This window comes from Antechinus flavipes, chromosome 2 (assembly GCF_016432865.1).
Source record: "Antechinus flavipes isolate AdamAnt ecotype Samford, QLD, Australia chromosome 2, AdamAnt_v2, whole genome shotgun sequence".
NCBI lineage: Eukaryota > Metazoa > Chordata > Mammalia > Dasyuromorphia > Dasyuridae > Antechinus > Antechinus flavipes.
The window spans coordinates 165,952,243-165,975,566 of record NC_067399.1 but is presented as its reverse complement, the minus strand read 5'-3'; the positions used below and the strand labels follow the sequence as shown (position 1 = coordinate 165,975,566).

The 23,324-nt window shown below is 36.3% G+C and overlaps 1 protein-coding gene across 2 annotated transcripts in view; it reads left to right on the top strand.

Moving 5' to 3' along the window:
- The window catches only part of ISM1 (isthmin 1), a 94,560-nt gene that overhangs the window by 35,314 nt on the left and 35,922 nt on the right, over positions 1–23,324 (top strand). For both annotated transcript variants that reach the window (XM_051975911.1, XM_051975910.1), the window contains exon 2: positions 19,789–20,028. In XM_051975911.1, the coding sequence (XP_051831871.1) occupies positions 19,789–20,028 (240 nt within the window). The remainder of the gene's footprint in view (positions 1–19,788; positions 20,029–23,324) is intronic.

Sequence of the window (23,324 nt, the reverse complement as noted above, 5' to 3'; positions counted from 1 at the left end):
TATAGTAAGCTTTAATATGTACTATGTTAATATGTTTTTAAATGCTTCCAATTCAAGTGTCTAGAACTTAGAGGTTTCCTTTGTAAGAGAAAACTGAGTCTCAAAAATGTTTTTGGTTTTTTTTGAGCATTCATTCCTAGATTTTTCTTCCAAATTTCAAGTTCACATTTTTAATTGCTTATTGGATATTTCTACTGGGGTGTCCCATCAAATTCCTCAAAAATCAGTGTGACCCAAACACAGCATAGGATTGAGCTAAAAGAACCTTTTATAAGCTTATATATACATTCAGCAACCAAAATAAGAATCGAACCCAGATCAAACCCTTTTTCTTTATGCTGTGGCAAACCTCCTCTTTTACCACAAGTGAACAATTCCTTTTTTTTTTTTTTTGACTCCTTTTTTCCTAATGGCACTGGATAACCAGATATGAAATACTGAATAATCCTCAATTTTTCTTTATCCATTGTCCCATATCTAACCATTCAGTAAATCTTTTTGATATTTCTCCTGAAAGATTTGCTGAATCCTTCCCTTTGCCTCATTCTTATTGCTACTAATAGCATCATTCAGGGCCTCATTACCTCTCCAATGGACATTAATAATAGTCTTCTAGTAATCCTAACACAGTTTTTTCCCTCTCCCTTATACATCCTACATACTGTTTCCAGATTAGACTTGTTAAGAGAATGATCCCAAAAATCTCCTGCTTAAAGCTTTGAGTGGCTCTTTGTTGCCTATATAATAAAATATAAACTACTTAGTCTGGCATTCTAGGTCTTCCATCTACTTTTCTAGCCTTATCTTCTACTACTCCCCTTTATGCTCCAGCCAAACTAGACTACTTGCTATTTCTTAAACTTCCTCTCTTTCCTACTTCTGTCTTTCTCCTTGAGTAGAGTGATGAGCCGCCTAGGTTTTACTAGGATCATTCTTACTAACGAGCAGAAGCACTGGATCTTTCTCATCTTGTCCTGGGATAGAAGAATCTGTGGTGTTACTGCTCTTTTACCTCCTTCATCCTCTCAACTTCAAATAAGTTATATGTGTTCCTCTATTACCTTGGGCCTCCGTGGCTATCATTGGCCAATATGTAATTTTAATATAACTATTTCTTTATGAGGCTCTTTCTCTGATAGCTAATCTTTCTCATTCTAATTAAAATACATTGGTGATGGCTGAATCCTCCCAAGATAATTTGGACTTGACTAGCTAGATGTCTTTCTTAAAGACCATGATGACTTAAATCCAAATCACTTTGATTCTCATTGATTGGTCATCAAGAGGTCCTAAACCAAGCCCCACTTGGTCATTGTTTGGGTCCTGATTGACTCAGAGTGAATGCAAATAGAAATTTCTGTTTTGGCCAGAAACACTAAGGATATATATTTTTTTTTGACTAGGTGAAAGAGAGCATCTTTTGCCTCAATGGTTACCTAGTCCTATGGGTATGGCTGCTGCTTTAGTCAAACTGAGACCTGTTAAAGGTCTTAGCTTAAAAGGACTGTCTCCCACTGTATGTAGAGCTATCTCAAGTCCTCCTGACCTGTAGGTATAGGATCACTGGACCCAGATGCCTCTGAAGGGGAAAGTGAGGCAGGTGACCTTGCACAGCCCTCCCTCACTTAAATCCAGTTCACTTGCATGTTATAGCATCACCTCCCTGATGTGATGGTCCTTTTCAAGAATGAAGGGCAAGAATAATAGTTACTGACATTCAATTCAACAAACATTTTTTTTTAACTATTTGCTTTGTATAAACAATAGCTAAGTGGCACAGTGGATAAAGCACTAGGCTTGAAATCAGGAAGACTTATCTTCTTGAATTCAAATACAAGCAAACAAAAATAAATCTTTCTCTTCTTACTTGGTAGCCAACAAGACTAATTCTTAATTATCCAAAATAACAGGAAAGAAAGTATGAGAGTTCATTTTAGCCATTAATTTCAACTTACCCAATATAACTTTCAGGTATAGGAACAAAAGTGAATGATGCTTACTCAAATTGTTTTTAGAAGTAAACATTTCAGTTTAATTCCACAAAGACTTATTAAGCACCTAATACATTTCTATTGTACCACTACATACATATACTTATTAAGCACCTACCAAGTACAATGCTAGGCACTGAGGATACAATAACAAATATTAAACAGTACTTGCCCTTTAGAAGCTTCATCCTTTGGGGATCATGGGATGAAGGAGGAAACAACATGCACACAAATAAGGAAACACAAAATATTGGTGGGGAAGGAGCCCTCCATCCTCACCCCCCAAGTCACTAACAATCTATAGGATGAGCAAAAGCCTCATGTAGGAGGAGACACTGAGATAAGCCTCAGAGAAACCAGCCACTCAGAGGCAGAAGTAAAGAAAGCGTTCTAGGCAGGGACACAGAAAACAGTGTTGTATGTGGAGCTATGGAGTAGAGGAACTGCAGAGAGGAGAGGCAGAGGCAGGAAGACCAATTAATAGACAAGGGCAATTGTCCAGATGAGAGATGATGAAACCTAAACTAGAATGATCGTTTGAGTGGGGAGAAATAGATGACAAAACATGGAAGTAGAACTGCTGATACTATAGAGGGAGTGAAAGAAAGTGAAGAATTGAGGATGTGTCTGAGGTGGTGAACCCAGATCAGTGAAAAAATGATGATACCTTTAACAAAAATAGAAAATTTACAAAGAAAATTGGCTTTTGGACCAAAAATGATCTCCATTTTGGACATGTTCAGTTTGAGATACCTAGGAGATACCCATTTGGAAATGTCCATTTGACAATTATATAGAAATTCAAATTTAAAAAAAAAAAGTTAAATTTTTTGACATGTAATTGGGAAATATTTAACAAAATAAATATATACTTTAAAAAGAAACGCTTTTTAAAAATTAACATATTTGACTTTTATCCTTTACTTCTCTGGTATTACTTCTTGAGAACTTGCTAATATAGCACTACCCAGTAGTGTAGTAAGAACAGGAAAGGGTAGAGAAATCTTGGACCTACATAATTTACAACCAAATAGTCATTTCCTACATAATTGAGGGTCACTGTGGCTTCACTGCTCCTAAAGACCAAATTTTGTTCCATATAAAATTGAAATGAGTTAGCTATCTTCCTAGGGTCTAGCGTTTTTTCTCTAGGGAATTTATACTTGAAACTTGGAAGACAAGAATTCACTATCTACTACCACCTAGTGAAATAACACTCCCAAACTCCCTATCAAGCATACTGGAAAAGAACAAAAACATTAAAAATTAGGAGAGTAGAGCACCAGCCCTGAAGTCAGGAGAACCTGAGTTCAAATTTGATTTCAGACACTTAACATGTTCTGGTTGCCTGACCCTAGGCAAGTCATTTAACCCCAAATGCCTAAGCCAAAAAAACAAACAAACAAAATAGGATAGTTTCTTTCACAATAAGAGATGTGTTCCTGTAGGAAACAATCAATTTTTTCATATACAAATCTATATTCACAACAGTCCTTTGGCTCATTCTTTGTCTCAGTGACTTCCCACTAAAATTTAGTCTTAAGGGCTCCATAGCATCCTAACTTGAAGTGAAAGTTGGTACAAACTACTGATTGCTTTCTTTTTTCTCCAGGAGTGATTCCTAAAAGTACATTATGTTTTCATGTTTTCTGAGGTTCATGGCTTTGGTATCAGTTACATTCCCACTGCCTCAGGCATAGTGATTAAAATGAATTATCTCACGCATATGCAGGGGCCATGCAGTGCCAGAAGGTGGTTAGCCTCTGTCATCCCATCCCTTTATTAAAACTGCATACTTTCTTTTTGCTGCCATATCCTGTTTACTTCCCTTTGATAATTACAGTGGTGACTGACAGTCCACCGAGTCTGCCACATTCAGGACAATCTCCCCTCTGCCACTTTTCCTGAGCAACAAGAACAGGTCAACCCTGCCCCCTTAGGAAAAAGGATTGTACAGTCTGAAATTGATTTAATTTTCCCCCATCCTCTCTATTCCTGGGAGTACTCTCTTCTCACTCATGCATAAAGATAATCATATGCCCTTTTATTCTTTTATCTTCTTAGGAGGAGAAACTTTTGTTCTTCTCTTTGAAATGCCACCAATTATGTTCTTGAACTTATTTTTAGATGTGTGGAAGCTTTCCAGACGTAATAGATGCCCCCACAGATAAAGTCCTGTGTGTTTATCACATGTAAGGGGAAGAAGAAAATGCAGAGTCTTAGGATGGAAGTGACTCAAACCATTAGCAAGTTTACAATATGGCTCCCTTTACCACCACCTCCCCCCCAACAATGAAACAAACATTGACCATAATAATATGCAGATGTTCATCTCACTCAAAAAAATTAGGACAGACAATTAATTAGCTATATAATTAGTATATTTCAAGGAGAAAGGCTGGAGATCTAATGGCAGTTGTGGCTATTTATTGTTCAAAGTCGTAAGACCATAAACATTTCTAATAATATCTTCTCTATTATTGTCAATTGAAAATTCCTGGATTTTTTTTTCTTTCAAATACCACATAAAAGCTAAATTAGGGTTCCTGAGACTCGTAGGCTGAGACTAATTTAAAATAAAATATAATTTGGCTCACGTCCATCATATCATCAGCTAACATTTATTGTATGCCCACTGTGTTCATCATACTCTCTACTGGGTTGTGTGGGATTTATAGACTATAGATTAGGCATGGTCCTTGCCTTCTAGGAATTTACAATCCAGTGTAGCTTCAGGATGTATGCCAGATTGTGCTAATCTGGGAATAGTTATAAATAGCTTGGAAAACCAAGCACCAAATGTTCCTAGCTCACAGCAGATTTTTACCAGCTTGTCTTTCCCTGATGAGGTTTGGAGGTAGTAAATTAAGAATTCTTTTCCACTTGCCTGGTATTTGTTGTTGTTTGCTTCAAAGACTAAGGAGCTATTTTGCAAGATCCCTTCATTATCACGGTACACTAGTATTTCTAGAGATGGAGAAAGCTGCTTATTGCTTTTATATCTTGTTCTTTCAACTACACTGTATATACCCTTTACTTTCTGGCATGGTTTCCTATTTTTCTGCTTAGTTAATATGACAACTGGAGCTGGGCTTTTCTGAACAAAATTACCAGACTAGATCATTGATCATTCTAGATGTCTTCATATTTGACGAGGCTGTGGTGAACCAACTAATTCATGAAAATGACCAAAATAAGTAAAAGTAGTCCAATTGTGGTATGATTTAGTAGTTATATGTCTTTGATTTCTAACTAGTGATATCCTGGGGGGAATGGACACAAGGAGAAAAACTTTAGAACCCTGTACTTCTTTTTTCCTACAATGTCTTTGGCTTTCTTACCTGCTTTTATCTTGACCCATTAGCATTTAAGAATCTTTTTCAAATCAAGTTTAACAGGGAAAAGGATCTTTCTTATAGAGAACTCATTTTCAACAATTTTCTGAAAGACTAGACACATGTAATAGGTGAAAGAAGATATACAATGAAGCAGTTATAGCCAGGAATAATAGGAAAAAACTCTTGTCTTAGAAGTGAGGAGATTTGAGTTCTAGTACTAGCTCTATTATTAATTTAGCTCTGACACCTCAAGGAACTCAATTAACTCTTCTATTAACTCATTTTCCTTTCTGACTCCAAAATTATATGATTCTATATGTTATCCATCCAGTATGACCCTAAAGTGAGTCTTTGCTTATTTGAGGTTCATTGATTTCTTTTTAAGCAATTATGCTTGGAACATAGCAATTAGCATTGTAGAGGGGTGGGATTTCAGATAAGATAGTTCACACTCTCATAGAATTTAACAGTCTTGATTAAATTGATGAAATAAATTTTAAACGTGTTAAATTTGAGACTTCAGGGGGGATATCCAAGTAGAAATGCCTTGTAGGAAATTGGAAATGAGTACTTGGAACTCAAAAGAGAGATCAGGACTAAGGATGAAATCTGTGAACTATTTGCAGAGCAAAGGCAATAGTTAAATCCATGGAAATAAATAAAATTGCTAAAGAAAAATATAAAGACTGCAGAGAATAGGACCAAAGCTAGTACCTGGAGGAGCACTAATACTGATAAGAGACTATTGGGGTTGGAGGAAAATGGGGTAGGTAAATAAGCTTTGGAGAATCTAAGATAGTGCCCTTCTTGGTTTCCCTGATGAATTCTATTCTCAGGGCTGTAACCAGAAACACATAATTATGGAGACTTTTTTCTTACTGCTACCTTATCATTATTTTAAATTATCATTATATTATAACATTATGATATGAGAACCTACCTGGTGTAATAGAGAACAAGCAATAGAATTAGAAAGACTTGGGTCCAAATCCTGCAAGTGACATATACTATCTTTGACCCTGGGCAAGTTAAGACCTTTTAGGAACCCCAAGAAAATCTCTGAGACTTTAAGTTGCAAAATAGGTTTCCCTATCTTGATAGAGAATTCCCTTCCTAAATAAATGAAATCCCGGGCCTGTTCTAAACAAACAAGAAAATATTATTAAAACAGAAATAAAAAGGCCATATTTTTAAAAATTATAATGTATTTATTTATTTTAATTTTTTTTTATTTTCAAAACATGCATAGACAGTTTTCAACATTTATCCTTGCAAAACCTCGTGTTCCAAAATTTTTTCTCCTTCCTTTCACATCCCTCCCCTAACCAGCAATATATGTTAAACATATGCAGTTCTTCTATACATATTTCCAAAATTATCATACTGCACAAGAAAAATTAAATCAAAACGGAAAAAAATGAGAAAGAAAACAAAATACAAGCAAAAAACAACAATGAAAGTGAAAATACTATACTGAGATTCACATTCAGTCCCCACAGTCCTCTCTCTGGATATAAATGGTTTTCTCCATCACAAGACCATTGGAACTAAAAGGGCTATATTTTTAATACTCATATTGCTTCCTGGCAAAATGAAAGGATATGTCATCCTTGAGATAGTGAACATCTAGAAAAAATTCTTTTCAGTAATTATCTCTATGTAGCTTGTTCCCAGATCTATTTTTCCAACCTTCATCTTTCATCAGAATTCCAGTCTGGCATTACCAACCGTCTATTGAGCAGTTCTAACTGTATATCACAAATGCATTTTATAACCCCAACTGTCTAATAGAATATTCCAGCCTCCTCTCTCCAATTCTTCATTCTTTTTATTTCACTATTTCTATTGAAGTCATTGTCATCCTTACAGTTTCCCAATATCATAATTTCAAAGTCATTTTTAACTCTGTCCTTTACTTCATCTTTTACATCTATAGTTTTGTTAATTCTATTCCCACAATATACCTTGTCTTGATTCCCCTTTCTTTGCTCACACAACCACTACCCTAGCTCAAACCTCATCACTTCTTTCTAAGATTTACTGCAATAATCACTAACATGGTCTCTCTGTCTCCCATTCTTCTGCTGTCCAATTCATTCTCTAAACATGGACACAATTGTCATTCTTAAAGCACAGATTATGACATCACTCCCCTGCTCAAGAACTTCTAGTAGTTCTGACTTTTTGCTCAAACAAGAGACAAATTCTTCTGTTTGTCATTTAATGATTTTCACAGACTGGCTTCAACCTACCTTCCCAAGTTCTTCACATACTCTGTCTGTGCAAACTGGCCTGGTGTTCTATCTTTTATGTCCCATCTCTGCACAAGCTAACAGCCCATGACTAGAAAACCACTTAAACCTCTCAGAATGCTCAACTTCCTTCAAAGCTCAGGTCAAGTGACACTTCCAACAGGAAACTTAAGTCTGATTCCCTCTAGTTTCTGTAGGAAATGACAGAATCAGAGACAGAATTTGAGAATTAAAAGGTGCTTTGTCAACTATCTAGTACAACCTATTCACAAAAGGAATCTCCATCCAGTACAGCATACCCCGCCAAGGGTTTATCTAGTCTTTATTATTTTCTATGTGCATGTTTACCCCTTTGTTGCAAAAGGCTCTAGGCTTTTTTTTTTTTTTTAGGGCAGAGGATATTTCATTCTTGCCTTGGTAGCCCCCTGCACAGTGCTTTATGTGCAGTAAATGCTTTTTGAATTAGGTTGAATTGTTGGTCACAAATAATCAACATGGCTTTGGCAAAAACAAGCCAGACTAGCGTTTTTTTTTTTCTTTTCTTTCTTTTCTTTTTTTTTTCCTTAGGACACCTAAGCTGATAAAGAGAATGCTTTAGATATGCTTAACTAGATTTTATCGAAGTGCTTTATAAAGACTTACATGCTATTATTGTGGAGGAAAAAAGGATTATGGCTAGTCCAGAGGTGTCAAACATACAGCCCACAGGTGGAATGCAATCCACAATTACTAAGTACAGTCTAAATCAAATTAATATGTAAATAGGAAATAACTGACAAAATAAAAATACATTAAGTTGTAGATAATATTAAAATTTAAAACTAAGTTAATATGCAGTCCTCAGGGATCCTTATTTGTAGATTAGTGACCCCATTTCTATTTGAGTTTGATATCACTGAGCTAGGTAATGTAGTACAATTAGAAGGATTGATTACTCAGAGACATGGTTCCCTATCGATTTGGAAAGATACTTTCTATGAAGTACCCCAGAAGGCACTTTCAAAAATGAACCTCTTTATCAATGACTTGGATATATGATTATCAGATTTACAGATAACACAAAGCAGTAATTAAGATAGTGAAAAACAATAAGAGTCCAAAAAGATTTTGGCAGTCTAGAACATTGACCTAAATTGAATATGAGATAAAATTTAATAGAGTTAAATGTAGAGTTTCATATGGGCTAAAAAAAACCCAACAACAACAAAAAAATCAACTTTTCCAGTACAAGATGGGGGAAGCATGGCATTAAACTGTTTGTTGGAAAAAATTTAGGGTTTTATGAATCAACAGGGTGATATAGCAGCCAAAAAGCTAAAGTGATCTTGACCTTTATTAAGAAAAGGAAGGAGAGGGTAGGCAGTAGTCCCAACTATCCCAGTCCTAGTATCCTGGTCAGACCACAGATGGAACATTGTGCTCATTTCCAGTTAACACATTTTAAGAAGTACATTGCTAAGTTGGTGAATGCCCAGAGAATGACAAATAGAATACCAAAGGCATTCTAGTCCATACCACATGGGTATTGGATGAGGGAACTCAAGTGTGTTTAGCTGAGGGTAAAGGAGATTTAAGGAGAACATAGGATACCTGAATGCAGGCATTTAAAGGGCTGTCATACAGGAGAGGAATTAGTGTATGGGGTGAGGGAGGGAGGGGGAAGAGAGGTTGATCCAAGGGCAAATCTAGGAGAAAAAGGCAGAAATTTCCAAGATAAAGTTCTTATATCAGGGGAAAAAACATTTCCTATTCATACTAGTTTTTTTTTTTTTTTTTTAAACAGCTGCTATGGAGAGAATTAGGTTACCCCTCATTGGGGATCTTTAGGTAGAAGGTGAACAATCACTTATCAATTATATTAGTGAGATTCTTTTTGGGATGTGCCTTTAACTAGATAATAGCCATGTTCTCTTCTGGCACTAAATTATATAATCCTATGAACAATCACCTTAAATGTCAGGAAACAAGGAGTAATTAAATTAAGTGGTAGGATGGAGAGAGTTGAGAGTGAGGAAACAAAGAGAAACAAAGTAATCTAGATTATCAAATAATGCTTTTTAAAAGGTCAGAGGATGAGAAATGAAAAGGAGACACTAGATTTTGACAACTAATGACATCTGAGACAATATTTGAAAAGAAGGATGGAGAACAAAGCAAGATTGCAAGAGGTAGAATGATGTAAGAGTGGACATATTGATTGTAGAGACAACTTTTTATCAGAAGTTTGGTAATAAAAGGGAGAAAAAGATGAAATGATGACTAGATAGGGTAAAAAAAAAAGTCAAGGGCAGACTTTTTTTTTTAAGGACTGGATAGACATAACCATTTTTGTACACAGCTGGAAGGGAATTAATGGAGATGGAATGACTGAAAACTACTAAAGAAAAAAGATAACTTTTAGAGGAAGACTTTAGAGAAAACAGAACAAGTGAGATGAAGGGTACAAGAATAGAATTAGCCTTAAAGAAAAATATCTTTATTCCTCACTGCCACACATGGAAAGGAAAAACAAAGTAGAAAATAATGCTAAAAAGCTTTGAAGAAAAATCTCTTATCATAGAGAATCTCAATATTCTTTATGAAATAGGAAGCTAAGTGATCCTCTAGAATTCTAAAACTAGGGAACCATGATTTCATGGGGACTGTTAAACATTAAAAAGGTACACAGTATATTAGGTGAAAAAGTGCTATAATATCCTAAATTTTTCCTTTACTTTCCTATTTCTGTTCCAAATCCCGGTTATGTCACTTGTTCTCTGTGTGAAGATGGACAATTAACAACATCTCCAGGTTTCAGTTAACTCATCTGTAAAGGGGGCTAAACCAGACATCTATAAAGATTCCTTCTACCTCTAAATTTATAAAACCTCTTGCCCTTGACTTCTGACCTTTCACACCCCATCTCATACCTGAGCCACCCATGCCTAAAACCCATCTCACCAAAACAGGCCATAAAAATTTACAAGTTGAGATTTCAATATGAAAAGATGAAAGCTGAAAAGGTTTATGGTCAAGCCTTAAGTTCTAAAAAATCACAAAGGCAAGAAGGATAGAGCTAGAATAAATAATAATAATAATTAACATTTACGTGGTATTTTAAATTCTATTAACTTCATCTTCTTAATTCCTGGTCTATACACCATCCTTCACCCTGTGTGTCGGACTTCCAACTCCTCACACCTAGGCTATTACAGTAGCATACTCACTGTCTCCCTGATACAGGTCTTTCCTTGCTCCATCCATTAGCAGTCAAATTAATCTTCCTAAAGCTCAGATCTGATCACATCAACCCCAAATTTAGTAAACTCCTGTGGCTTTTTACCTCTAGAATCAAATATGGAATTCTCTATTTAGATTTTTTAAAGCCTTCCATAACCTATCTCCTACTTTTAATATCACCTCTTACCTAATATCTTACCCACTCAATCCCACATATTCTATGATCTAAATTGGTGTTCTTGCTATTCTTCAAAAAGACACTTCCTAATCCAACTTAGACACCTTTTTTCTAACTGTCTCCTAAGTCTGGAATTCTTTCCATCTTCTTTTCTGCTTTCTCTTCAAGTCTCCGCTAAAATCTCATTTGATATATTTTACAAATCCTCTTAATACCTTCCTTCTGTTTTCCAATTTGTCTTGCATATATCATTTTATATAGTTGTTTGCATGTCATCTTCTCCATTAGATTGTGAGGCCCACGAGCACAGGGACTTTTACCGTTCTTTGTATTTCCAGGACTTATCATAGTGCTTGGTACATAGTAGTATCAATAAATATTTATTGAATAACTGACATATCTACTCTGGAGGACATGAGCCTATTTTGATGCCAAAGATAGAAAAGTAGTCTTAATACACTATCATTGTAGGATGAAGCATATATTCTTATGTTCTAAAGAAACTTTAAAACTAAGGTAGGATGTTCTCCCTTCAACACAAAATATGTTAAAACAATGAATAATATTTAGATAATTTTGTTAGAATAGAGAGTCAAGTAAGAATTTCAGAAAAGTTTATTTGCCTTAAGAAATATGTGTTCATATCATGTTCCAGTTTAATTTAAATTAATGTCCAGTTTCAAGAACAGCTTATTTATTATAAAGCATTTTCCCCTATCTGGTATGACCCATGAATACTCTTTTAACTAAAGCAGTAATGGAGATAGGTGTGCATTTGGCTTAATGTCTAGAGGCTTTCATGGCAACAGGTTTAAATTTTGCTTTTGATACAAACTATATGACAACACTTAGCTATTAGTAAAGAATTGTTGTTAACCTTACTTGTACCTAGAGCTTAGCACATAAGTGCCTAGCACATAGTAGGTACTTAATGCTTATTGACTGACCAATTGACCCATGACAAGTCACAACCTTTCAGTGCTTCCAGGCAACTCTATAAAACTAAATTGTAAAATAGTGCTTATTTATATTGCTACAGTTTCTTTCCATCCATAGAAATACAGATACAGAAAATATATTAAAATAACCATATATAGTATTTATTTATCTATGTGTACACTTCCCACCAGTGTCAGCTGTTGGTATAATGGATGGGGGAGGGGAGACTACACTCAATACCAGAGCTCAAATCCAGCTTTAGACACTTACCAGCTGACCCTAAGCAAGTCACAAAACTTCTTGCTTTAGTTTTCTCAAGAGTAAAATGGGAATAACAAAACTTTTTTCTAAAAGTTGTTGTGAGTTTCAAATAAATTTTTTGTTAAAAGTACTTAACACAGTGTCCAGCCCATAGTAGTCCTTATAGAATTATTGCTTATTGCCTTTCCTTCTTCTTCCATCTTTCATACACACACACACACACATACACACACACACACACACACACACACACACACCTTGAAGGCTGGAACTATTTTGATTTTGTATATACATTGTCTTGTATGTTAAATGAATGCATGCATGAAATTAATGAATGCAGATAGATTTCTACCACAAAAGCACAGCATAAAATAAATGCTTTATAAGGAAGATATGCAGTGTAGCTGTTTGAGAAAACAAAATTTATATCTTTAGTAAATTCTGGTTGGCATGTGATTGCAAGGCTTTTCATTCCATAATTTGAGAAAGGATTTTCCTATCTTACTTGACTATAGTGGAACTTTGCTAGAACACAATATAGAATTTTAGTCTATCTTGGAAGACTTTCAAGGGAGAGTCAAGTTGCTGAAGTAGCAAAAGAATGTCAATCCCTTTTCCTTACTCAGGGATTGAGATGCCGGGGGAGGAAGGGGAGGGAAGGAGGAGGACTTCCATCTGGTGGGTGAATAAGTTTGTGTATTTATGATTGAGGGGAGGAAGGGAGTGAGGGAAGAAGGAAGAAATGGAAGAATATGAAAGGAAGAAAAGGAGGCAGAGAAGAGAGAATGGAGAAAAAGGAAAAGAGAGGGAGGACAGAGGGGAAAAGAGAAGGGATAAGTAGGGGAAAGGAATGAAGAGAGAGGGGAAAGACGGGAAGGATGGAGGAAGGGAAGAAAGGAAGGAGGAAGGAAGGAAGAAAGAAGGGGGGAAGGAAAAGGGGAGGGAGAAAGAAAGGAAAGGATGAGGAAGGGATGGAGGTTGGAAAGGAGAAAGGGAAGAAGAAAGGGAAAAAAGGGAAGAAGGAAGGAAGGGAGGAATGGAGAGTGGAAGAGGAGGAAGGAAGAGAGGAAAGAAGGGAGGGAAGAAGAGAGGGAAGGAAGAAGAGAGAAAGAAAGATAGGAGAGACAATATACAGGACAGACCTGTAGCAAGGTCTCTAGGAAAGCATTATAAACAGATCTCCAGAATCACTTCTTGAGTTACATGGAGAGCCCTGTGCAAGACTGAAGTTTGAGTTTCTATATTATATCACAAATTCTAAATTCTCTTTAAAGCGGAGAGTCAGGTTAGGGTAAAAAGTGGAAGGGGGGAGGGGAAAGGGACAGAGGAGTGTTGGGGAGAAATAGAGCAATGCAGCAATTGTATGTCTAACTCTGCCAAGAAATACATCTACCTCAATTATCTGAATATTCCCAGCAAAAGTACTTGTGGTCTGAATTACTTAGCTAATTGCCTTAACTCTCCACTCTCCACTATGTATGTAATCTTCATAGTCCTGCTGGGAAGGTGAGAGGTTAGTATGTATTATCAGCTCTGTTTTACAAAACAAGTAATTGAATTGGAGAGAGGTTAAGTGATCTGCTCAGGGTCATACCGAAATCAGTAGCTGAGCTGGGATTAGATTGGAGTATATGGCTCTTTATCCCTAACCAAGAGAAAAATCCAGCAACTAAAATAAGAATTTAATCAGATAAAATTCTGTTTTTAATTAACTAATCAAAATGCCAAGAAGTAGCAAATAAGAGACGTATTTTATCCTTTTTTATGCCATTATAAACTAGATGGATGTACCTCTCCTGATAAAGGAATATGTACACTTTACTTCAGTGAGACTCAGGCTTAATTTACAGAACCTCCAAAATAGAGAAGAGTAAATAGGTAGCCTGCTCTGAGACTAACCTATTCCCACACCTATATGCTTACAACTATCCCTGGGGTAAAGAGAACCTGCCTCCTTCAGCACAGTTGGAGGCCAGGAAGGGGCAAGGTTATGTGTTTGGAGGAGGGAGATGGAAGGCAGAAAGCAAATGGAGAAGTACTTTAATCCAGTTAGCTCCTGTTGAGCATTAGAAAGAGATTTTTTTTCCCCTTTGGAAAGGGAAGATTTTTCTCCCTTTCTATCCTGGAGTTTAGTTCAATAACTCAAGGGGCCCTGAATTCTATTGTGCAATGCCTTAGAATGCCAAGGCTTACTCAGTACACGTGTGCCAAAAGCTAAAAAGCGTAACAGAGAAATGGCTTGAAAGGTGAACAAAAAAAACGATGCCCCTGGCCATGTCTCCGGCTTTTAAGGCAAAGGCAAGCCAAAACATGTTGAAGGACCGCCAGCCTTCTCCCACTCAGCCTGCTTTTTGTGAAAGGAGAAAGAAATGTAGGTTTTTCATCTTTTGCCTCAGCCTCCTTGTCTCTTTTGATTCAAGAAGCAAGTTTCTTCATCCACAGAAATAACGAATTTGAATTTTAGAAACATTAATTTTTAAGTTCATTTTTTTGGTAGAAGAATTATCTTTGTTAGCTTAAATCTACTGACTCTTTCCATTTTTTAACTCTCTAAGAAGATAATTATCTACCGGATTCTTCTTGTCTTTGGGCTTTTTCTAATCCTGGACAATGCTCGAGGGTGGTGAATGTTTTGATATTAAATGTATTCCTTTGCCTGGGTCAAAGGCAGTGGCAGCTCTCTTACTTGGGGTGAGGAGGGGGCCATGTGTGGAGACAGTTGGCCTAAATGTACACTGCAAAACCCCAAAACACATTCAACAAAAACAAAAGCATTAACCACGAACCCAAAGCTTGCTGAAATCCTATCTTCTCCCTGCCCCCTGCCCCATCTCCATTATGAAAACATGAAAATGACCTCCCAAAGGAATCTTCCAAAGAAAGTTCAGATGAGATAGACCAAGGAAACTGGGTGAAGAAAAGAAGTTTAGGCTTGATTAGAAAAAGAAAGAAAAAGAAAAGCCAGTGAATTCCACAACATTACCTTCTACATCTTTAAGCTCACATAGAATTTTACATTGGTCAGTATATAAAGGCATGATCATTATTGACAGTGAAGAAATAAATAAGAGGATTTCCAAAATCACAGAATGACAAGAGTTGGGGGAATACTTAGTATCTATCCATGAAAATTGGTTATTTGGCTCTGGCTTGAAGTTACTTTCCCACCCACCCATCCACCCTCAAAGGAGGGGAAAAACTCATTGCCTCCAAATTATTCCATTCAACTTTGGGGTAGTTCTCATGGCTATTTAAAGCAGGATAGTTTTCACTTGTCATCCTGATATCTGGAAATTTTTTTGACATTGAGCCCAAAAGTATTTCTTTACAATTTTTACCTATTGCTCCTAATTCTGCTCTGTGAGACCAGAGATAGAGACCAAATGAAACCAAAGATTTAAAAGTTTCTGTGAAGCAGCATTCCTAGTACTTGAAGAAATTTAGCATGCCATTTCCAACGTCTGCTCTTCTCTAAGCTAACCAGAACTGATGAGGATTTCAACTGATCCTCATGAGACTTAAGGTCCAATACCATTCTGATTTCCTTTCTCAGATTGTCAATCTTATCAATATCCTCTGAATAGAATAGAACATAATATTCTAGTTATTGTATGATCACAACAAAGTGCAGTTTAGAGATTTGAACATCATCTGCTGCCATTGTGTTTTCCTTTAAAATACTTTCAGATATTCTAGACAAACTGATCCACTCCTTACCCCATGCTGTAATTTTAGTTTTCTTGCCTCCATTTCTTTGGTTCCACCATTTATAAGCCTTTCTCTATTTCAGGCCCTCATTCTTTTTTACTTACATTATTGTAACAGTCTCCTAATTGGCCTCATTGCTTCCAATCATTGGCTTTCCAATTTGTCTTCTACATAGCTGCCAAATGGATGTCCCTACAGCATAGATAAAATTCCAATTCAAGTCTCACTTCCTCTATGAAGTCTTCCTTGACTATTCCAATTGGAAATAATCTTTAAAATCCTCTCTGAATTCTTGTGGTATTTGTTGTCCATACTATTTATTAGTAAGGGTATGCCCCTTCCAGACAAATATATAAAATATAAGGGACACATAATGGAGACAATTGGTTTCATGTATGAGTTGTCCGAGTGAAACCAACTCAGAGAACATTCTTACCTAGACTATGGGCTTTTTTCAGATAAGTGGATCGTTTTCAATCTTTCATGAACTCATTTGCTCCTAGTAAGGGATGTTAAACTTTAGAAATAGAATTTTCATATGAAAAGGGATGCAGAGATAATGAACATGTCTCCCAAGTACATATTATCTTCTACCTTTCCTAAGTCACTCACCTGCATATACCAATGGAAAAATTTATGTTGTTAATAAAAATTAAAAAAAAAAAAACTGAGGAAGCCAGAACCTCTGAACTCTTTAGTACTTATTGGGAAAATAAGTTATGGGTTAGCCTTTAAATATGATGATTTGGAAAAGATACTAAAAAGTCATCATAATTTTGTGTAAGATTTTGATTTTTTAAACCTAGAGATCCAGCCCTGAACTGGAAACAGTGATCCAAAAGAAAGCGCTAAGTTTTAGGGTTTTGACTTCTTGGATGATTTGCTTGGAAGGTGGTAGGCGCCAGAGTCTAAGTGCTGAGGGTGAATAGCTTAAATACCACATCTACCAGTGAGCTGTGGTAGGACTCTGTCAAAAGAAGCTTTCCAGCTCTGCTGTTGAAGGAATTGTGATCTTTCTTTGCATCATATATATCCATATGTCTCACTACCATTGTTCTTTAGTTTGAGCCCATTATTTCCAGGAGTGTGTATTTTGGGAAGAGTGAATTCTAGGACTATATTTGATATTCTTGTTCTGAATTTTTAGTAAATATTATTGCTGAGTTAATTAAGTTCTGTCTGATTTTTAATGGGATATAGGAATTTAAGAGCTATAGTAGTGATGAAGTCTTGGATGGTTGGGTTGCAGTTGGCAGAGAAAAACTGAAGTATTGCCCCAAGACAAACAGGGAAGGGAACTGATAGGGATCAGTTAACCTCATAACTCCACCTTGCTGTGTCCAACCAAGAAATTCAAGTTATGTCAAACCCCCAATGACTACCCTCTATGTCCTGTCAGAAATCCCAGTCATGTTCCTGAGGTTAAGTTTTCTCTATAAATCTGTCCATAGCCTATACCATTTTTGCTGAACCCTTTTGGATCAGTCTGCCATCACATTGTCTGCTGGTGTTTTTCCCCTTCCTTCCCTCCTCAAGCCACATGGTATCTCTCTCTCAACCCCCACCATATTTCCTCTTGTCTCTCCTCTCATATCCCCACTATGCCATATAGTATTTTTCTCCTTATAGCTAACACTTTTAGGGTGCTAAATCCCTTTTACGATTTAGCCTCCCAGCTAAGGGCATGCCCCAACCTTTCGGAGTATTTCCTTTCTCCTGGCTAATAGTCAATTCTACCAGAGAACTTGTCTTTTCCCATCATTTATTATTAAAATCCCTTTCCTTGCTATGTGTTCTCCCAATTCTCGACTGTATCTCTTCATTGTGCTTGTAATCTTTTCTCCTAAATAAACCTACCTTTTGTCAAAGAGAATGGCCACTGTGAATTCTTCACATGACCCAACCCCAACATTTGGTGCTCTCCTAAATCACATCATCTGGTGCCTGCAACCACATCATTTGCCACAACAGCCACATCAGTAGCAATAGGAATAACTCCCTACATAGTTACCCCTAGAATTGAAGATAGCCATCATCCCTATGGTGCCCCTAACTGACAGTGCATGCTAGGGAGTTCATTGTAAGGAGTGTCTTATGTTCATTTCAGTTACCATTAGTGAGTTCATGTTATAAAGTCCTACAGGGCTAGGATTGTCCTTTATATTTCTTTTTGTCCCTACTGGACTCTTCGTAATCCTTTGACTCACTATTCAACCATCTCATATATTTCTCACCAAGGCAGAAATGCTCATGCCTTTTTTTGGTTTCGGTTTCTTGAGATTATGTTGTAACTACTGTCAGTCTTCAATCAACAAGTATTTCCTAAGTATGTATCATATATCAGCCATTGGGGTAAGTGCTGAGAATACAAAGAAAGATAAAAACAATTCATACTTCCAAGGAGCTAAGGATTCTAATGGGATAGACAATATGCAAATAATTAGATATTAAAAATATGTACAAAGTAGACAGAAGGCAGCTGAGAAGGAAAATGATTAGCAGAGAGGGATCAGGAAAGGCCAGAAAGTGGAATTTGAGCTAAATCTTGAAGGAAATAGAAAAAAAGTAAGGTAGAGATGAGGGGAAAGTACATTCTAGAGATGGGAGGACAGGAAATGTAAGGGTACTGAGATAGAAGATGGAATGTTGTAGTCAAGAGTCCATGAGTAGAACAGTGTAGCTAGATCATAAAATATATGAGAAAAGCAGTGTCAAAGATGGAAAGCTAGGAAGGGATCAGGTTGTAATCTTTAAATGTCAAAGAGTTTTTATCTAAAACAGAAGATAATAAAGATAAAAAGATAAAAAAAATTGGAGTTCATGGAGTAAGGGAAGTGACACAGTCAGACTTTTAAAAAATCACTTTGGCAGCTGAACGAAGGATGGATTGTATCAGAGAGCGATGGGAAATAAGAAGACTCTTTAGTCCAGGTGGGAGACCTGAACAGTATAATGAAGGTGTGAACAGAGATATGGAATATATCTCTGAGATGCAGTGAAAGTACAAAGAATTGGATTAATGGGATGAGTAAGAGTGAAAAATTTGACGATGACCTTGAGACTTAAAGCTTGGGTGACTGGGAAGATGGTAGTAACTTCTGAGTCATCAAATAAATAGTTTCATATAAAAAAAGATTCTCTGTGTAATTTGCTTACTTGTATTTTTCTTATTGTTACAAGGCTTATATTTTGTTTTCAGTGAGGGGGATGAAAAGGGAAAAAAAACTAAATGCTTGAAAATTGAAAAAAAAAAAGATTGAAAAAAGATACTTTAGGTGCAAGAAAAATATGCCAAATGAGGAGAGAGAAGAAGTAGAAATGAGAACCTGGTTGAGAATCTGAGTTGTTCAAAACTCAAATTAGAGGATAAAAATTAATAAGTCAACAGAACTAAAATCATTGAAAAAGTTTTGCTTCACATACATGTGTGTGCATGTGCACACACACACACATACACACAGTACATTAATGGTACCAGATGGGAAAAGAAAGGGAAATTTTTTTTTCTTATTTCTTTAGGTGGTGAACTCTATTGGTTTTACTTAATTTAGTTCTAGAAAACCATCCATCTTAGTTCAAGATGGTACTTTGGTTTTGTGGTTTTTACCCTTCCCATTCAATACAATAACCATTATTTCATTAATCCTCACTAAATTCTCAAGTAAAAGGGGGGAATCAACAGTGATGCAGTATTTGAAGATAGAGAAACAAATGTTATAAAGAGAGGCAGCATTTCCTGATTATGAATGATAATGAATTAGTTACAATGTTAAAAATAACATGCCAATTTCCTGATTCCCATCCATGGGCTCGTGTGAGCTTAAAAGCTTCTGATTGACTTTGGTGATTTATTTGATTTGTTATTTCTTTAATGACTTAACACTTTTCTTTTTTCCCCCTAGAACAACCTCAATGTGGAAAGCCATTCTTTATCAGAGCCCAGTTTCTCACTCACCAGGGAAGAGCAGAGGGAGTATCCTGACCATCAAGCTGCACACAGACCATTCCCCAAGCAACGATTCAGGCAAGAGCACAGCCATACATCTTTACAGAGAGATGGTCCCAGGTCCTTTCTCTTAGATCTACCAAACTTTCCAGATCTCTCAAAAGCTGATATCAATGGACAAAATCCAAACATTCAGGTAAAGTGCTCTGATCAAAAAGTGAAACTATTGGGGGTTAAATGAAATGTGTGATCCTTGTTGCTTTTAAATCATTTCCCAGATAATTATACCCTCATCTTGTATCTTTAAGGACAAAATTTAATTAGAAAAGTTGAAGAATTGGAGAAGAGAAGAAAGGATTATAAATAGCTCTTTTGAGGAGTGTGGCAGAGAAAGAGAGGAATGATATATTATCCCAGCTTGAAGGGATAGCAAAATCTAGTGGAGGGTTTTTTTTTTTCAAAAATGGACATATTTAAAGTCAATAAAGAAGAAAAATAGTAGTTCTGGAGAAATCATATTGTCATAGATCCAGAAGTATAAGAGATCTTAGAGATCTTTGAGTCATTTTACAGATGAGAAAAGTGAGATAGAGAGAGGTTAAGTGACTTGCCCATTATCATGCATCTAGTAAATGGCAATATTTGAACACAGATTTTTCTAACTTCAAGCCCAGGACACCTAGCTGCCTAAACAAGAGCCTACAGCAACCAGTTACTAATAGCTGCCTCCTCTCTAAGCACATTCAGGATGGCATATCCACTGATAGTGATTGAAGGGGCAATTTTCTGAAGGATATGGAAGGGAATGGGATCAAGGACACAAGAAATGGGCTAATTTTGGCATTGGGTAGGGCTATCTCATCATCAGAAATTGGAGAAAGGGGGAAGAGAATGGGGATGCTGAGATGAAGTGAAAGGGGAAAGAGCTCATTGTTTACATGTGAAAACAGTTGATGAGGATAATAAGAATTTATAATATTCCCCAGGCAACCTGATTATGTAACTTTCTTAAGCTCCATTTAGCAGTATGTGATATAGGGACATCTAAAGGAAATCTTGACTTAGTGAGGACTAGTAGCTGGAAGGAATCTGAGAGAAAGAAGTCCAGAACAAAGAGAAAATAAAATATGAATCTCAGAAGGTAAGCCTAGGGCAGGATTGTAGTGGATTTTGGACTAGAAAAAGTTGAGAATAAAACTGAGATAATAAGGGGAGGGAGTGATTGTTTCTCTATGGCCCCTGGTTTAGTAAAACAGGTAGAGGGAGAGAAAAAGATGGTGAGATATTGTTAGTTATTGGGATAGTAGTGGGTAGTATATTAAAATGGAAATACCCCTGAGAAAGGTAAAACACATTGATTTAATCTCATTTATGCAAACAATAAGAAATTTCTGAAGAACAGTTTTAAAAGAGGGAATTTGTGATCTGGAAGAGAGTGACACTTACAGAGTGCATAATCAAATACAGGGCTGGGAAGACAAAAACACTGACTTCTTCAGCTGTATAATTTTACTTAGGCCAAATCCTGCTCTAAATCTTAATTCTCCACTGTGATCTTCTATCACCTATTTATCTAATTGCACAGAACAGGGCATTGGCTTAGTGGTTAATAATAATTTCCTGACCCCCAGCAGATGTTTCCACTTTCATGCTCTTTTAATTTTCAAAGTTATTTTCAGTTCCTTTCAGTGAGCTGGGGATAACTTTGCACACCCCTTTCCCCCATCAACAAATGCTAGATTTAAGTCAAGGCAGAGAGTGCATCGAAATGAAAGCTGGAATAATTGATCACTACTAAATTAGTGGCAGTGTTCTCATGTCTTTTATAAAAATTCTGCCAGGTACAATAAGAATGCAAATATCCTTTCTTAGGTCTATTTTGTTTAAAATGCCAGTTTGAAAAAATCGATAAACATTTATTAAGTACCTACTATGTACTAGATATCATGCTGAACTCTAGGGATACAAAAAGAAGCAAATATAGTTCCTGTACTCAAGAAACTTACAAAACAATGAGAAGAGAAAGAGAAATTGAGGAGCTTTTCTTGAGTTCTAAGTAGAACTTGAACTGAACTAAAATTTAAAAAAATATTTATTTACTGCTTATCTATATGTAAAATACTGTACCTAGGCACTTTAGAATATGTTTAAAAAAAAAACTCAAGGGTCCCAGCCCTCAAATAGTTCATAAAGTGAAAAGTAATAATATGTGACAATTCAATTCAACAAGCATTTATTAAGCATCTGCTATGCAGTCAGATGCAGTATTGTACAGAGGATAGACAGATGACTTTGGATTCAGGAAAATATGAAATTAAATCCTGCCTCTGACATATTATAGTTCCTTGAACACGAGTGAGTCACTAATCTCTCAGTGTTCCAGGGAACTGAATTATTAATGTATATTGGAGAGGGCAGCTAGATAGCATGATGGATAGAGTACCAAGCCTAGAGTCAGGAGACCTGAGTTCAAATTTGAATTCAGACACTAGTGATCCTAGGTAAGTCACTTAACCCTGTTTGTCTCAGCTTTCTTTTCTATAAAATGCGCTGGAGGAGGAAATGACAGACCATTCCATTATCTTTGCTAAGAAAACTCTAATTAACATCATGAAAAGTTGGATTTACTGAAACTACTGAACAACAATTGGAGGCAGGGAGTTTCCACATTAGAAGGTGAAATCACAAATCTGGATCCTCAACCAAAAAATCAATAAATAAAACAAAAAAACCACAAATGTGCCAGCTAGTGAGGTTACTAAGAGAAAAAAAAATCCTGCCCTCAAGAAACTTGTTGTTTTTGAGTAGTTGTTTAAGTCATGTGCAACACTGTGCCTCATTTGGAGTTTTCTTGGCAAAGATACTGGAGTAGTTTGCCATTTCCTTCCCCATCTCATTTTGCGGATAAGATAACTGAGGCAAACAAGCTAAGTGACTTGCCCAGAATCACACAGCTAATAAGTGTCCGAGGACAGATTTGAACTCTGGAAGATGAATCTTCCTGGCTCTAGGAATCTACTGCATGATCTAGTAGACCCTCAAAGAGCTTAGGCTCTTCTAAAAATAAAAAATAAAAAAACAGATAGAGTTAAATAAATACAAAGTAATTTATTTGGATACACTAACAACTGAGAGGTAAATGTCAGGCAAGATATTATGTAGAAGATAGCACTTGTATTGAGCCTTAATGCAAGCTAAGGATTCCAAAAAGTACAAATGAAAAGGCATAGGAATGGGAGATATAATGTAACGTGAAGAATCAGGTAGGACAATTTGGCTGGAAATGTGTTAGGAGAATAATGTACAATCAGTCTAGAAAACTAGGTTGGAGCTACAGTTACTGAACTTTCTTGAAGAAGAAAATGAAGAAAATTTTTGCTGAGTGATCAAGTAGGAGACCGCTGCAATAATTTAGGCAAGAGGTGAATAGGACTTTACATAGAATGATGGCTGACTTGAGGGAAAGGTATAATTGAATAAGATGTGGTGGTG